The sequence below is a fragment of the Larus michahellis genome, chromosome 6 (assembly GCF_964199755.1).
Source record: "Larus michahellis chromosome 6, bLarMic1.1, whole genome shotgun sequence".
Lineage (NCBI taxonomy): Eukaryota > Metazoa > Chordata > Aves > Charadriiformes > Laridae > Larus > Larus michahellis.
In genome coordinates, this window is record NC_133901.1 from 66947823 (window position 1) to 66964354 (window position 16532).

The window sequence follows — 16532 nt, forward strand, 5'->3', positions numbered from 1 at the left end:
CGGATCTTTTCTCAAGCTGCCCAGTCCTGAGAATTTTACGTGTGTTTCTAACATTATCACAGTCTCAAATAATGGAAGTTTTGGGAATAGCTTTAGCTGGTGCAATGATCACTAACATTTATCCCCATATAAAAATGGCTTTGTTTGGATAAAATTAAAAATAAGCAACTGGAAGTATAACCACTCTTTACATCTCTGTGATGACTGGAGAAAGGCAAATGTTGCACCCATCTTCAGAAAAGGCCCGAAGGACCATCTGAGAAGCTACAGACCAGATGGTGTCATTCAGTCCCCTGGCAAATCATGGCGGAAGTCTTCTCAGAGCATGTTTTTAGGCACACGCAGGACAAGGTGATGGGGAACAGTCAGCATGGATTTACTGAGGGTAAGTTGTGCCTTAACTCACCTGCCTTCTACCGCAAAGTAACTTTGTGGACAAGGGAAGGAGTGGTGGGTGTTCTTCATCTCAACTTTAGCAAGGCTTTCAACACTGTCTCACACGCTCTTCTTGTGCCCAAGTGACCAGGCGGGCAGAAAAAGTGGTTGGATGTTCAGGCTCAGCATCAGGGTCAATGGGCTGGGCTGCTCCTGGAGTGGGCTATCACAGGGGGCTGTCCCGTGACCTGCCCTGACATCTGTCTCAAGGACCTGGAGGCAGCAGGAGAGCGTCCCAGCAGCAGGTTTGTGGATGACACCGAACTGGGAGGACCAGTCGCTACACTTGGGGCAGGGCTGCAATCCAGAGGGACCAAGGCAGGCTGGGCAGGACCTTGATGAAGAGTCCTGTGCTGCCAAGGCAGAGGCCCTCGCAATGACAGGCTGGGGCTGGCTCAGATGCCTCCAGGGCCCTGGCCAGCATAAAGCTGAGCACGAGCCATCAGGTCTGAGGCTGTTTGAACAGGACCACAGCCTGTAGATGGGAGAAGACAGCATCCCCTTCCACTCAGCAGACCTCATCTTGACTACTGCGTACGGTTCTGGGCCCCATCTCAGCCCCCTACAATATTGCCACACTGGAGCAAGTTCAGCAGAGGGCCAATGAGATGGTCAGGGGCTGGAGCACCCACCTGGGAGGAAGGGCTGAGGGAACAATGCTTGTTCAGCCTGGAGAACAGAAGGCTTTGGGGAGACCAACAGCACCAAACCAGAAGTTATCAGGAAAACAAGTCAGGCTTTCCACAGCGGCACGTGAGCAGGAGGATGAGAGACAACAGGTAGAAACCCAAAAAAGAGAGAGGGTTACACTTTTTCGCTGTGGGAGCAGTCAAGCATTGGAAGAGGTTGCCCAGAAAGGTTGTGCAGGCTCCATCCTCGGAGGTTTTCAAGACCACGCTGAGGAAACATGGTTCTGAGGAACGCAGTCTGACCTCACTTGGTGAGCTCTGGGGCTCTCTTTTAGCAGGAACGATCCTGTAATCCTGTGACACAGAATGGAAGGACAGCAGCTGAACAGCAGCAGCGCCCACTGCCCCAAACCCAGAAGGTGCTCTCTGGTATTAGGTAGCTGCCATGCTCTAGTTTCACCCTTTAGAGGACTGTACGAGGCACAAAGAAATGGTTTTGTTTGTTTAGAAAACGCTACTGTTCCCAAGGAATTCTGTAACTCAACAAGCAATGAAGTGACTCCAAGAGGCTCCAAAGGCACAAAGATCCGGCCCTCAGCAGACGTGTACAAGAGCAAGTTTTTCCTGAGAAGTGAACAGGACCTGGGAAGCTCAAAAGAGGACAGGAAAAGGCCAAGAGGAGTATTACAGCTTTTGTTCTCACATGTTAAAATTAAACCCAGGTTCTCAGGAAGAAGCCATCCCAGGTGTCCTCACATTCTCCTTCAGCTGGTACAGAAAGAGGTATGTATCAGAAGAGAGTCGTTCAGCAGCTGCTCTGCATTCGCCTACATTGTGGGAAGTTACTAAAAAGTCACGACACCGTAGCAGCTAATTCCTTAAGTTGTTTATTTATCATTGAAGAAACACACAGCAGCAAGTTCTGCGTTGGCTTCAGTATGACCAGATAGTTAAGCGTTGTTACCGCACCCCAAAATTGAAGCCAACACAGCCATTACTACAAATCACTTTTTTTGGAAAGGGAAAGAATTGACCCTGAAGACAAAGAATTGGGGGAAGATTCAACAATTTCTCCAAAACCACACATTTTAAATATGACAATATTTATAAATCCTTGAAAGGCATGAATTATCCAGTAATGGAAAAAGCGGTTGTGATATTGGCAACAGAAAATACATAGCCATATGCTTACCAAAACACTTAAGTTGTAAAAGCTTGAAGTTTTGTGGTGGTACACCGCAGCAGTATACATTACTGGAACAATGACTGCAAAATGGCCTCCTAGGCGTTACGTATTCAAGTAAATCTACAGAAAATATCCCAGTGTAGCTAGTGCTCATAATGTTTATTGTATTTAATTCAAATTTAAACAACTTACTGAATTTAGATAGTGATAAAATACGTCTCTCAGAAACCGCCTGCCCTCAAAGATACCTATGTGAAAGAGGGCTTTTATATTTTTCTATTTTTTTTTTGGCTAATTATGGAAATTGATGTAGCTCTGCTTTTTCAATAATTCCACTCTGTGAACAGAAGTGTTTTCAAATGCACGTTCTGTAACAATAATACCCCATTCCAAATTAAGAAAGACTAAAAATAAAAAGGTCAGCCTGTTTTGGTGCGAGATAGAAGCATTACTCAAGACAGCTGTTGGGCTCGCTTCTTTTTATTTTAGCAACAAATGACCCATGAAATAAGCATCATTTGAAATTTCAAAAACTGGCATTCAATTTCCAACCTTCTGCTGTGAGTTTTGTGCATGATCAATCTATATGAGTAAGTAATTCAAGCTCATGCTTTCATGTTACCTCAAAACATTTGTTAAAGAATTCCAATTCAGAATGTTTATAAGCACAAATATAATCCGTGGTTTCAATCAAATCAAAGCTAAAACATTGGTTAAACTCTGTGATTTTCACTTAACGTCGTACAGTGGTCCACCCTTCCTCATCTGTCTCATTTTTTGTACGGCGAATGGGCTCACGCTCCTTTTCTGTTTTCCAGGAACCCTTCTCCTTCTCCCCATCTCTCTCTCGATCTTTTGATGCTGGTGGGGGAGCAGAAGCTGGAGAAGCAGCAGGAGCAGGAGCCGATCGCCGAACTGTTTCACGTTCTTCTCCGCGTTCTTCTCTCCTATCATCGGCACGCCGCCATGAGCTTGCTACAAATACAGAAAGACAATAAAACCACTTTTGTCATGCTCCACCAGCAGCCTGCAAGAGTTTAAACACATACGCCTGGCACCGACAGTCCGATTTACTGATTCTCAATCTCGCCAAGAGGTAATACGATGATGACGGCCAAACCCACAGCTTAATTTTATAGTGAAGTAATGGACAGGAACTACTCAAGCCTCTTCTCAGAGTCAGGACCATTGTGAGCAACAAGTGTCATCTTTAAAACACAGTAACTGTAATAAGAATGTTCTATTGATGTACGTGGGTTTATGATGTAAAATACATTCTTATATTATTATCAGAATTAAAAGCACAAAAGGGTCTCCTCAGAAATGACTGAACTCTGAAAAAAGAAAAATCCTAACTTAAAAACATTTGTGGAAAACGTTTAGGTGTTCATTGTCTGAAAAGACAGCAGATTACTCTTCGGCCTACTGAAATCAGAGGCATAAATGGCACTGGATTACACGATTCCACTGGTAACAGCACTCGCCATCCTTTACTACGTGAAAAATTGTTCATTTCCCCCAAAAGGATGTTAAGAATTCTACCCCAGCTGTGAGCAAACAAAGCCATGTCAGATACCAAACCAGACACTCAAACATGAAAAGTTCTTCATGTATTAAAAATGTTAAATCTTCGCATTGAGAGCTCTCAGCGTTCCCACCAACTAAGTCCCGTATGAGGCATTCCGTTCCAGTCTGCTGTGGGGACACCCCCCGACAGCACACTCCCGTCTTCAGGGAGCCCCCACACTCGGGGCAGGGACCAAACGGGATTCTGAACTGGAAGACGTGGTATCTCAGGCTAAACTATTTGCCATGACTGTATTTTTAGAACACGGCAAAGGATTAATAAAGGTACATAATTAAAACAGGGTAAGGTATGTAATTAAAATAGGTTATTCATCAAAATCAGTACCATTAATAGCATGAAACCCACAAGGCCTTGTTTGGAAACATTTCCCTCACATTTTAATGGTTTTAAGAAGTGAGCCAGAAATTACTTTCTGGGACATCTATGCCTTGATTAATTTAAGTACAAGAATTTCATTCACCCTGAACATAATCCTACTACGAAAACTGCATACTTAAAATGTTATCCTTCTGCTGCTGATGTGCAATGCCACTGACAGCAAAGAGTACAACTAAAAAAAGGTAAGATTCAAGGGAAAATTCTCAATTACACTAAAGTTTCTTTCTATTACTTGGTTTACGCCAAGGTAGTTTAAGTGGCTGAAAATAAAACTTATTCCCATTTTGTCACATCCTAGCACTGTCAAGAGCAACTTGAAGGCCCTATAATGAATGTAAGCCTTACAGAACACTAAAATAAACCTACGTTCTTCCCGGTCAGATCTGAGTGGTGGTCCTCTTCTGGGGGGTGGATCTCTGTCATCAGCACGCCGATCTCTCATGTCGCGACCACCTCTGTCCCATTCTTCACGACGACTTGAATCTCTCCAGCTAGAAGTCTCCTCAGCTGGCCCTCTTCTCCAACCAGCATCATCCCTTTTGCCATTCAAAACATAAAAAAAAAAAAGACTAAACGTTAAGATTTTACCTTTACTATTTAAAAAAACAACAATAAATCACAACACAGATATTTTCAGGCCCAGCAGGTCTCTATTTAACATACTGACATGCTTCCAAACATTTTCTGTTCTTCTGGAGCCTAACATGAAATTCTCTTGATAACAGGTTAAAAAAAGATAAATTCAAAGCAGTAAAGCATTTTGGGCTTTCTTCTGTAAACAGTTAATGCCATCTTAAAATAACAAACCAAAAAGCCCCCCAAATGCCACTACCCATTTGCTGCCTTGAAGTGCTTTACTTCATATGAACCAACCGCTGTTCCTTTCACTAGGCGATGTCACGTTCTGTCTTTATCAGCAAGGCACCCTTTTTTTAAAAAACTCCAGAAACATTCTAGAAGTATTTAAACAGAGAAGTCAAACCTGGGACGCCTGAAACGATCATCTCGATCAAAATCTCTATCTCTGTCAAATTCACGGTCTTTCTCATTTTCATCACGATCTTTGTCTCTATCCCATTCGCGGTCTGCTGGAGGCCTGGAGTCTCGGGGAGGCCCCCAGCTGTCTTCACGAGCCTTTTCTCTTTCTCTCCATCCCCCTATAAGTAAGAAACAGAGTCAAAAGAATTTGTGACTGACCTCTGATCTCTCTGTGTCCACAAAGAATCCTTTACTTCCCTCACAGAAACTGGTTCTTCAAGTTTTGATCCCTGAGGACCGTAACTCAAGATGCTTGTAAAAAGTGCACACTGAGTGGGAGCCATAGACAAAACGCTGTAGAAACTGCTTAATATGAAGACAGTAACATACATCTCATATATGGGGACTGCCTGCCTGGGACACTCAGCCGAGCTGATTATACCCTGCAGTTTTCAGTCAGAAACCATGAACTCCTCGAAGTCTTGTGCAAAACAAGTGCAGGAAAAGGTGAAGGGGGTAGCTCAGACAGCAGACTCCTCTGGGAAAAATCTACAAGCGAGGAAGCTTTAGGCAAATTTCTATGAACGTACTGCTTTTTAAATCACTACTTTAAAATACAACTGTCATTCACAGTGCATCCTGCAGTATTGTTCAGTTATTTATGGATGGGAGTTCTTTATTATGCAGCCCACTTTTTCTTTACATAGGAAAAAGCTGAAACTTTATTGGAGTGCAAGTATCAAGATTTATGACAACTTTGCTACAGGCTTGGATTACGGAATTGGTGCCTACTTTATCAAGTTGATGTGGCACATAAATCTCAGTAAAAAGAACAGGAAATCAAAATCATATCTAACATTTAAGTGCTTTCAACAGTTCCGAAAAGAATCAGAAACAGTTGTAGTAGTGACCATCAACAGGGCTTAAGATTAGAAACAAACTATACAAGAATAGGGTAATTCCAATTTTAAGAGACCTCAGAAGGTTATCTGTCCAAGTTCCTGCTCAAAGCAGGATTTTCAAGAAAGGCAGACACAAAAGCAAAAGAGGAACGGTAAAAACAGGTGTATCTTATATACCATATATATATATATATAACAGCTGTATCGCATAAAAAAAAGCTTATCAAAATTGACCCACTTGAATGATGTGCCAAAATCCTCCTTTGAAGGAGGTCCATTTCAGACATATTGAGGGGGCAGGGAACAAGACCAAGGTGTGCTGATCTAGTGAGGATGTTTTTCTCCATCAGAGCATTCGACTTGTCTGTTTTGTTTCAGCACATAGGTAAATTAACAGCATTACTATGTGACCTTTAGGTATCTTCCAGGCAAGCAATAGACACTGCTGCATTTTTAATATTTTTTTTAGCTGAACCAAATTAAAAGGTTTAATTTTACTACGTAGAAGAGTGTCCACATTAGCCAAATTAATCCAGATGTTTTCAGAGTTGATTCTCCCATCTCTAGCACCGTTACATCTGTTATGTACTAGGTTAACACACGCTCTGGAGGTTAGATTATTATGTTATTATATTTTACCTGGTTTACCAAATGGTCTCCAAGGACCTGGCCTTGAATCGTCACTGCTACGCCACGGACCCCTGTCATCATCTCGTCTGGAGAGCCTGTCGTCATCTGCACTACGCCATGGTCCCCTGTCATCATCACGCCTTGACATCCTGTCATCATCCATCCCGCGCCTGGGACCTCTGTCGTCATCCATCCCACGCCTGGGACCTCTGTCGTCATCTGCGGCACGCCAGCTGCCCCGGTCATCATCCAACCCACGCCTGGGCGGCCTGTCATCATCCAAAGCCCGTCTGGGCGGCCTGTCGTCGTCCAATGCACGTCTGGGCGGCCTATCGTCATCCAGTGCACGTCTGGGCGGCCTATCGTCATCCAACGCACGTCTGGGCGGCCTATCGTCATCCAACGCACGTCTGGGCGGCCTGTCGTCATCCATTCCACGCCTGGGACCCCTGTCGTCATCTGCTGCACGCCAACTGCCTCTGTCATCGTCCAAGCCGCGCCTGGGTGGCCTGTCATCATCCAACACACGTCTGGGCGGCCTGTCGTCATCCAACGCACGTCTGGGCGGCCTGTCGTCATCCATTCCACGCCTGGGACCCCTGTCGTCATCTGCAGCCCGCCAGCTCCCTCTGTCATCATCCAAACCACGCCTGGGCGGCCGGTCATCATCCAATCCACGTCTGGGCGGCCTGTCCTCGTCCCCTTCACGCCTAGGCGGCCTGTCCTCATCTCCTTCACGCCTAGGCGGCCTGTCCTCTGTTGATTCCACAGAAGGACGTTCCTTTTCTTCTGCAGCACCACGTCGCGGCAGATCGTCCCCTCGTCGGGGCAGATCATCCCCTCGCCGGGGTAAATCATCCCCTCGCCGGGGCAAATCATCTCCTCGTCGGAAAGGTCTTTCATCATCTCTTGCTTCTCCTCGACGCCAATCTCTATAAAACCACAAGGAATGAGCAAAAAGTAGAAGCTAACATCCAGGAAAGCTTTACATATCAGATCAACAGTATCAAACCCGTCAAGGCCACTTCTGAATGTATCCACTTGATGCGTTGTTGCAAACACATTTTACAGAGCTTGTGGCTCTCAAATGCACACATTCTAATTGCCTTCATTGCTATGGAAAATTGGTATGTCACCAGCCCTACAGCTTCCGTAAAGACTGAACACTTTATCTCCTTAAAAACTATAGTTCGAAGGGGGTAACTAAGTCCCTTGTTAGTTATCTGCTGCAATGCAACATAGGAGAGGTTCTACACCAAGCCCCATCTGACAAACTTGAGCTAGGTCTCAAAGAACCAGTATTAAAAAACACCCCACAACCATCAAATAGGTATCCCCCTTCTTCAGGCACATGCCAATCCTACAGGCCAATCCCGGTTTTCATACGCTTTGACAGTTTCAGCCCAACAGATTGGCAATACTTTCACTGACATCCATCCGCAACTGGACACAGCAGGACAACGTAGTAAACTCATGACTCAATCCACTGCTACTCCCTGAGGGCAAGCAGGGTGCACCGGGCTCTGACGGGCCGTCAGTGCTTGCTTGGACTTTCCTTACTAAGATGGATGTGGGAAGTAAAGAATTGGTGAGAATTTTCCCTGGGCTATTGAGCCATCAGTTCATCTTTGAAATAAGTCTGGATTTGTAACACTGAAAAGATCAGACACTACTATGCAAAGGTTAGAGCCTTCCACTCCTGTCACTTCTCTGGACACACCATGTAATTTAATGTCTACAGGATTTTACACATATTTTTAGACCATAAACCTTGGCTTTGCCACCAGGTTAATTTCTTTGTTCAGGAAATTAACCTTCCTAAGCTAGTTCCTCAGCATTAAAAAGAAACAAGCAAAAGTACATCGCAGAGACGTACTGGTACCTGCATCTTGGCAAGAGAAGGGCAACTGCACTGGAGTTCAATCTCATGGATAAAAAAAAAAAAAAAAACAAAAAAAACCCCCCAAACAACAAAAAAACCAAACAACAAACCAAACAAAAATCCCCCACCAGTTTAGAAATCCACTATGCTACTGAAATGTAAACAAAAGAACAACGACAACTTGCTACAAAACAACAGATGTAGGACTCCAAGAGGTGAGAACAAAGAGGCAACAGTTTCTGACAACTCTGCATTGCAAGAATTTCGAGGAATTGTGAGCAGCATATTTCCAAGTTTTAGAATAATAAGGGAGAATGTAATTACCATTGAGCTGTGAGATAAAAACAAGACATGGAGACTGTTAACTTTCATTTAGACTCAAATTGGATAATCTTCTCCTTTGAAAAATCTGACTGTTTTGACGTAACAGACATGTAGAGAGAAATGCTTATGAAGTTCATCAAATGAGCAAGTATTTCATTCATTCATACCTAGGTAGTGTTTCAGGGTTTTAGGATTTTTAAATCTATTTTTAAACTATTACTCGCAGGTGAAATTATGCCTCTTTTTTACATTTTTTTCTCATTTGACAACTTCAGCGCTCATATTTCAGCTTTTGTCCTTTCCCTTGTAGAAATTCTAACTCCCGTGTTAAAAGTTTACTGAAATTAAGAGTCAAATAGCATCTGACAATTGAGTAAGAACAGAGGAATGCAGGAATATTAAGAATACTAGCAAATGGCAGTCACTGGTAGTAATGCAACCCAGTTTCTATTATATAATCCATTTTTCAATGCCCTCTAAAAACCCTACGCACAGATCTCCAAGAGCTGAAAGCATGCAGATTGCTTTACCAAATAAAGCAGAAATTTACTGGCAAAGTTCACACTACAGCGTCTACCACTGTTACAGGTTTATAACTTTTTTTTTCCTCATCTTTTAACTCAGGCACAAACAACAGAGACGTAAAATAGAGGTCAACTCCCCTTTTCTATACACTTTGCCTTTTTAATATTTCTTGACCAGAAGCACGCAAGCATTTCTTGATCCTTTGGGACAGCACTCTGTGGCAGTAATAACTCTAATGAGCTGTGCTAAGTACGACAGCCTGCAGCACTGCCCTGTCACTTTTAATGAATACCAGAGGTTTATATTGCTTGTCATTTCATTGTTTCAATGAGCAAGTGTCTAGTTCAACACATTTGTATCCAACACATTTTCCCTTTAGGGTTAAAAACCAACTGAAGGCAGACTAGGGGGTACTAAAGAACGCAGAATTACACTTCTTCTGCAATTATGTTTGAGCATCGTCATTTTTACTTTGTTATTTCTTAAGTTCAGCAAAAAGAAAGTAACTGAAACACTGCTTTACTTAAAATTCCACAGAAATATTAATTTTGACTGCTATCAATATTTCCTTTTAGTATTCCTCAGTATATTCCTTTTACTAAAAGACAGAACGGAAGTTTTACCAAACATGCTATATAATAATCCAAAGGATGCTGTCCTGACAAGTAAAATTACTGAAAAGAAAATTGGTTCTGTTCTACCTCAAACCAGGACAGATGCCCAATTTTAACTCCTCAGTAGTCACTTGGCTCAGTTTCTACAAAAGTTGAATGAGAAATGACTAAGACAACACTTATTCATAAAAACTCTATGCTATAGTGATTCAAAAATGAATATGGGTCATCTGTATCATTCTGTTGTGGAAAAAAAATATCCCATTGAAGCACATTAAACACTCCTGCAATATGTTAATAGTTAAAGGCTTCACCCGGGAGTTTCAGCCAATTTTTGATTTTGCAGTTCACAAAAAAGTGCATCACCACCAAGAATGGCAATGCAGCTTTTAAGGAAAGACTGAAAGACTATTTTGTTTATCAAAAGATCATACTCTTCAAATATGTTAGAAGAAATTACTAGAGAAAAAAATATTAAATTAATTTGCTTCCACTGGAGTCAGAGTAAGCTGTAATGGATTTAAATTGCTGCACTGGAAATTAAGGTTAGACATTTATAAAAATCTATCTACATGGAAGGCTAATTAAGCAATAGAACATATTGCCAACTGGAACAAGCAGTGGCATCTCCATCAGCACAGGCTTTTAAGAACAGCTAGACGTGCACTATCAGAAATATTTTAGATACAGCTCATCCTGTTATGGAGCAGAGGGATGGACAGATGTTAAAGATCTTATTTTCTATGACTGTAGAAACTAAAATTTTGTTATTAGTGAACATATCCAAAACCCCTGAAATATATAGATGTGAACAAGCTGCCCTTTAAAAAAAATAATAAAATTGCGAAGTACCTTCAGAATACTCTTCCTTCAGAAATCCTTCCTTCACTGTTCACTACAGTCTGTCAGAACTCTGTTTTAGTTTATGGCACATGTTTTCTGCTCTGTGACCCACTCTGGACCTTGAAGAGTTTAAGACTCTGAGTTTTGACTTTAATCTTCCGATATATTACTGTCAGTTTTCTAAATGAAAAATCTCAAGAGTTACCTCATCTAGGAACCCTGCATTTGATTGTCATCCTCCCCCATTCTGTACTTATACAACTGACACCAATGTTTGAGTAGGACAGAAATTTTTAATTTAAAAAAGAAACCAAGTAAGGAACTTGTTTATCCTATACAGGTGTCTGGTAGCTTTCACATATCCAGGCTAAACAAAACAGGAACACTATCTGAATGTAGTTCCAAAATAAAACTTCTCTCTCATTCTGAGATCCTTACAAAGCAATTTTTTAATAGAAGGTAACTTTCAGAGATGTAAAGGCATGAGGTATCATTCAATGCAGCTTTAGCAGTAGCAATAAAAAGGGATCCTACACTTTTTAAGCCCAATACAACTGGTGCTCAATAGGTCAATGATTACCTTTCCACTGGTGCTCGTCGCCATTCAGATTCTGTCTCACCACCTCTTCTCCAGGAGCTTTCAGACTCCCTATCACCCCAACGAGATTCCTGTATGTCAAAAGAAATTAGGAACATTCTTTCTGAATACTTTAAAATGAAGATTTTCAACTCTTTTCAGAGCATACTATGTCATTAAAAACTCATTTGTTACACTGTAGAGAATACTGAACTATCAGGAATTTAAATAACTTAAGTATGGTTTTAACTAACTAACTTTATTGCTTCTGGCAGAGTTTAAAAAAACAATATGGTTCCCCTCGTGCCATGTACTTTACTAGTAGGGTAGGATATATGCAAGTCCACTAAAAAGTTTATGAACAAGTGTATGAACAATAGCTACACTGAGCCATAGCTACCACCTGTTAACATAAAAAAAAAGTTCTAATAGTTTCACTTTCCTGCTGCTTCACGACAATAGGAATGAATTAAAAAACTCAGTTTTTGTGCTTTCTAATCAGATCAGAAAATGTAACCGAATAAACTGAAAGCTCTCTGTAGCAGAGACCATTTTGTTCTGGGGACCTCAACGCACAGAACAGGTGAGATATTTGTGATTCACACAGGTTGCTTAGATGCAGGGCAGAGCAATAATATTTATTTTTTTTTTAATAAAAGTAAAATGTCTCTCCCCGTTGCTGGACAAAGACAAACATTTGAACTATTTCTAACACGGTTGTTTATTCCTTTATTCCACCACAAGACGCAAATTAGGTAAACCTTATAAAGTACCTGATTTCACATAATCACACAACCTCTTTATAAAACGGTATTCCGGTTTTAAACTGCTCCTTGAAAAGTGTTTTTATTTGTCAAAGTCTGCACTTCAATACGGGGAAATATACAGGCTGAGCAAGATCTTGTATATCCACTACTCCACAAGCGTCTACTTTAATGCTTTTGAAATGACCCCAACAAACAAGGGGGAGCAAAGAAAGAATCCCCAAACTGCAAACGTCATTTTTCAAGTGGTACAGATCTCTCAGAGCCCGAGTCAGCTTCTCCATATAATCAGGTGCCCACGGCTAGGAAGGATCACCTCTTATGTGAAAAATACCGATGATGATCATTTTCCTGACAGACTATCAAAACTGTTTATACAAGCTCCAATTGTTTATCTTCATAGTGTTACTCAATGAAGTCTGCAATGAATAAAGACAATGGCTACGGTGGATGAAATTTAAAACTCTTATTGATAAGTTCTGAAAAAGTGTGAGCATAGGTTTGTGCTACTCAGTTACATTCTTTTGAATCATTAAATATTTATTTGCAAATACCTTTCACTTTGTTTCCTGTTGGATTAGGACAATGATTTTCCCCAATACTTATATTTGTAAACAGGAAGTTGCACACACCCCTTGTTTTTATGTTTTATGTTATTGCGTATTTCTTATAGAACTATGCTTTTATGTTTAGTCCGGGATTTTCCTTCAGTATCTACTCTAATTCCTGACTTTGGTATGAGTCACTACATTTGCTTCCAGTATAGCTTCTCTTGTTTCGTGTTAAAGCAAATTTTATTCAATATTCTTTTTAGTTTTTATTTGTTTAGTTTTTAAACAGCTTGGAGATCTTAGTAGTTTCTTTGTTTCACTTTATTACTAAACTACAGATTCCAGATCCTGATAGTGAGCTGAAACTAAGTGACAATGACTTAACTACTAAATTAGCCATTTATGTCACAACTTAAAAAAAGAAAAAAAAAACAACCTACGATTTTCAATGCTACCATTTTCTTCCAAATAATCTACAGAAGAAGCAGTCAAAAAGAAAACCAACCTACAAATATTACCTACCTTTCTTGAAAATGGGTCATCCAGACCTCTCCTTTCTTCTTCTCGACGACGCTCTCTTTCTTCTATCTCCATTTCTCTTTGACGTTTTTTCTTCTCCAGTTCTTCTAGTTTTTTGACACGCTCCTGGTATTCACGCTGTTCCTGCTCACGTTTCTCACGCTCAATGCGCTCCTTTTCCTCACGCTCTAGTGTTGCAAACGTAAACAAAGGTATTACCAATATAAATTCCGTTGCTTTGCTGTATCCACAAAAGGGTAACAAAATACAATCTCTCCCCTTTGACTCCTTATTAAAAAAAAAAATATCCAAACATTTCACAGGATGCATTTAACTAACCATAGAATCTGTTTTCTGGAAGCATATCCCAACTCAAAAGCAATAGGAAAAGCAACTCTGAAATATCCATTAATGTGACATTTTGAATAACAGCTAGCAAGAAAGGAAAGAAAATGTTCCAATACTTGTATATTAATTCAATGTACAGACCACAAATGTGCCAGCTAAAATATCGGTAACTACCTCAGCATAGTAGAGGATCCCTTCCTTACAAAAGGTCAAACCAAAAGATCAGCTATCTGTGTCAGAAATCTGATATTCAGGACTGCTTGGGTTTTGTATGTTTGGGTTTTAAATATGGTGTGATTATGAACTCCAATACACAAAATCTTCATCCACCAAGTGACAAGCAGAACAGAAAGTGACCTTACAGGATGCCTATCATCTCTTCTCAAGCCTCGAAACAGGCTACCAGACAAATCAATTCACAAAGAAAGGTACGTGAGTCACAACTCTTGAGCTCTTGATCTGACACCAACGTTCCCTTTCTGTTCTCTTTAAGATGTGCACAAACAAGTGGACAGAACTCAAACTAAACAAAAAGTTGAGACTTTGATTTTAGTCATTAGCCTCTCTTACTTTATCTCCTCCTCTATTCATGTGTGGGAGAAGGGGAGGGCAGTAAACCTTCACTTGCTTTCATTTGCCTTTCCTCCTATGAAGCTTTATCTTCATCTCTATGCTGTACACGTAAGCATTCAGAAGGTGCATTAGGTAAAATGTAAATTGTCTAATAGCAACAAACACAGTCTTCACCGCTGACTGAAAGTGAAAAGACTTCCTCCAATATTGTGAAACAGGGAAACCTCTGTGCAGACATCTGGAATGGGTCAAGGATGCAAAGGATAAAATAATCATGTTCTCAATTATACCTTTAAGCAGCTGTTCTTCTCGTAATCTTTGTTCTTCCTCTTCCTTTTCTCTGTAATAAGTAATGCGTCGCTCTTCTTTGCGTTGTTTCTTGCGTTCCTCCAAACGATTACGCCTCTCTTCTGCTAACCGCTCCTGGAACTGCTTGAGTTTATCCTGAAATACATAGAATACACATGAAAACACCAGAACTACTTAAAAAAATAAAGCTAAATAAAGCTGCACAGCAACACAAGCCAACTGCAACATATTAACTTTGCTCCACTGAAAAACAACTACCTGTTTGCCATTTCAGCCTTTTCCGCAATAAATTTCACATGAGGGAATATACTCCTACTTAGAAGAAAGACAATCAGAATGCAAAATTTTAGTCCTTCATCTGCTTTTTCAGGAAACCAATTACCTGAATAATAATTTACCTAAACTACATTACCTAAAATTACCTATGTTGTTGCAAAGAATCATATGCAGTTACTCAATTTAACATAATACCTCTTTTGCCTTTTTTTTTTTAAATCAGTTCTTACTGCAACATAGCCAAATAATCAAAGCTATAAACAGCCTCACCAAATGCAGAATTTTAAAAATGTGGAGCAAGAAACAAAGGCACAGTTCTTCCCCTGCCCTCATGGTCTAATTTGTTATTAGATCTTGCAAACATGTAACGTGAAGTTCCAAATACTCAGACTATCAAAGTAATTTCCAGATTCAAACAAAAAGATTAAGAAAAACAGTAGACAAGTATTTCTGTCTATTTCTCGGCTTCAGTATTATTCCATCACCACAGTAAGTCGAAGTACTTGTACAGATACAGCTGGCTGCTCACACGCTACTCAATGATCTCTTACCAATAGCTGCATTGAAATAAATAGTTTACCTATCTTTAATTTTCCATATAAGCTATTACAGAAGTTGTCAAAAATAGTAAGTGATAATATCTAGGGATGGGTGCAAGAATATTTTATTTTAAATTTTTTTTAGTCAAAGCAGAAAATAATTCCACAACTCTGAGCCATTCTAGAAACTAATTTGTTCCTAGATTTCATGAGGAATCACTGGGTCACAAGTTTAGTTCCTCACTTTAGGGGAATATTTTATTACAATACCGTATCTTGCGTACCTCATAAACTGTTCGTCGTGATGCTTTGAGCCTGGCTTCAAATAAATCTCTATCCTCCAACATCCTTGAGAGTCTGTTCTTATGCTCAAGGGCCTTCTCGCGCTCCAACTGCAAAGTGGTGATCTAAAAATAGATAATAGAAAATGTATTACAAAGTAAAATCTTACTGTATATTTGCATTCAATCTACCTCAGCCACTCGAAAGAGAATTATCTTTTCCTCTTTCAGATCCTAGACCGAAGATACTGCTGTCCACTAGCACAATGAAATTGCAAAGCTAACACTTCATTCGTCATATCAACTTTTTCCCTTCTTTTCCTGGATTGAGCTGGGGAAAAAAGACAGTGCAAACCCACTACTTTTCATTCATTGTTCAGATGATAAAATCCATTAGCAAAAAATCCTTACCCTTTCTTCTTCCTGTTGCTCCCACAGCTCCATATCATGCACTCTTTGCTCCTCGTATGCAGTCTTTATTAAAGGAATTTCTTCTAAGCGCTTCGCTCTTTCGAAATAGTCAATCTAAACAAAGATAACATAATTTGAGCATGTCAATGCAAAGACCAAATCTGGAAGACTCAGTCTTCAGCATCCCCCAAAGAAAACCCCGATACCTGGAGACTTGCCCAATAGATCTGATATATTATTGTTACATAAGAACAACCACGTTGGACCACATCAAAGGTCCACCTAACCAAGAACCTGCCTCTACCGCTGGCAACTAAGTGGACTCCCAGGCAAGGATGCAAGAATAGAGGCAGGCATATATACAGTACTCTCTCAGCATCAATTTTCAGCTCCTGGCATTTCCGGTGTTGGAAGTTTTTTTTGTATTTAGTAAGCATTGGTGGACTTCTCTTGTCCTTTTGAACTCAAAG

The 16532-nt window shown here is 40.5% G+C and overlaps 1 protein-coding gene across 2 annotated transcripts in view; it reads right to left on the reverse strand.

Moving 5' to 3' along the window:
• Window positions 1–1935: 1935 nt before the first annotated feature.
• Window positions 1936–16532, reverse strand: part of EIF3A (eukaryotic translation initiation factor 3 subunit A) — a 34475-nt gene continuing 19878 nt past the window's right edge. Inside the window, exons 14-23 of one of the 2 annotated variants that reach the window (XM_074593013.1) lie at window positions 16063–16176; window positions 15655–15777; window positions 14537–14690; window positions 13329–13513; window positions 11495–11583; window positions 7227–7658; window positions 6736–7166; window positions 5199–5373; window positions 4583–4752; window positions 1936–3225 (exon numbers count right to left, since the gene is read on the reverse strand). In XM_074593013.1, coding sequence (XP_074449114.1) covers window positions 2984–3225; window positions 4583–4752; window positions 5199–5373; window positions 6736–7166; window positions 7227–7658; window positions 11495–11583; window positions 13329–13513; window positions 14537–14690; window positions 15655–15777; window positions 16063–16176 — 2115 coding nt within the window. In that variant the 3' untranslated portion in view covers window positions 1936–2983. Of the gene's footprint in view, window positions 3226–4582; window positions 4753–5198; window positions 5374–6735; window positions 7659–11494; window positions 11584–13328; window positions 13514–14536; window positions 14691–15654; window positions 15778–16062; window positions 16177–16532 lie in introns of both variants that reach the window. The other variant, XM_074593012.1, reaches the window with a different exon arrangement.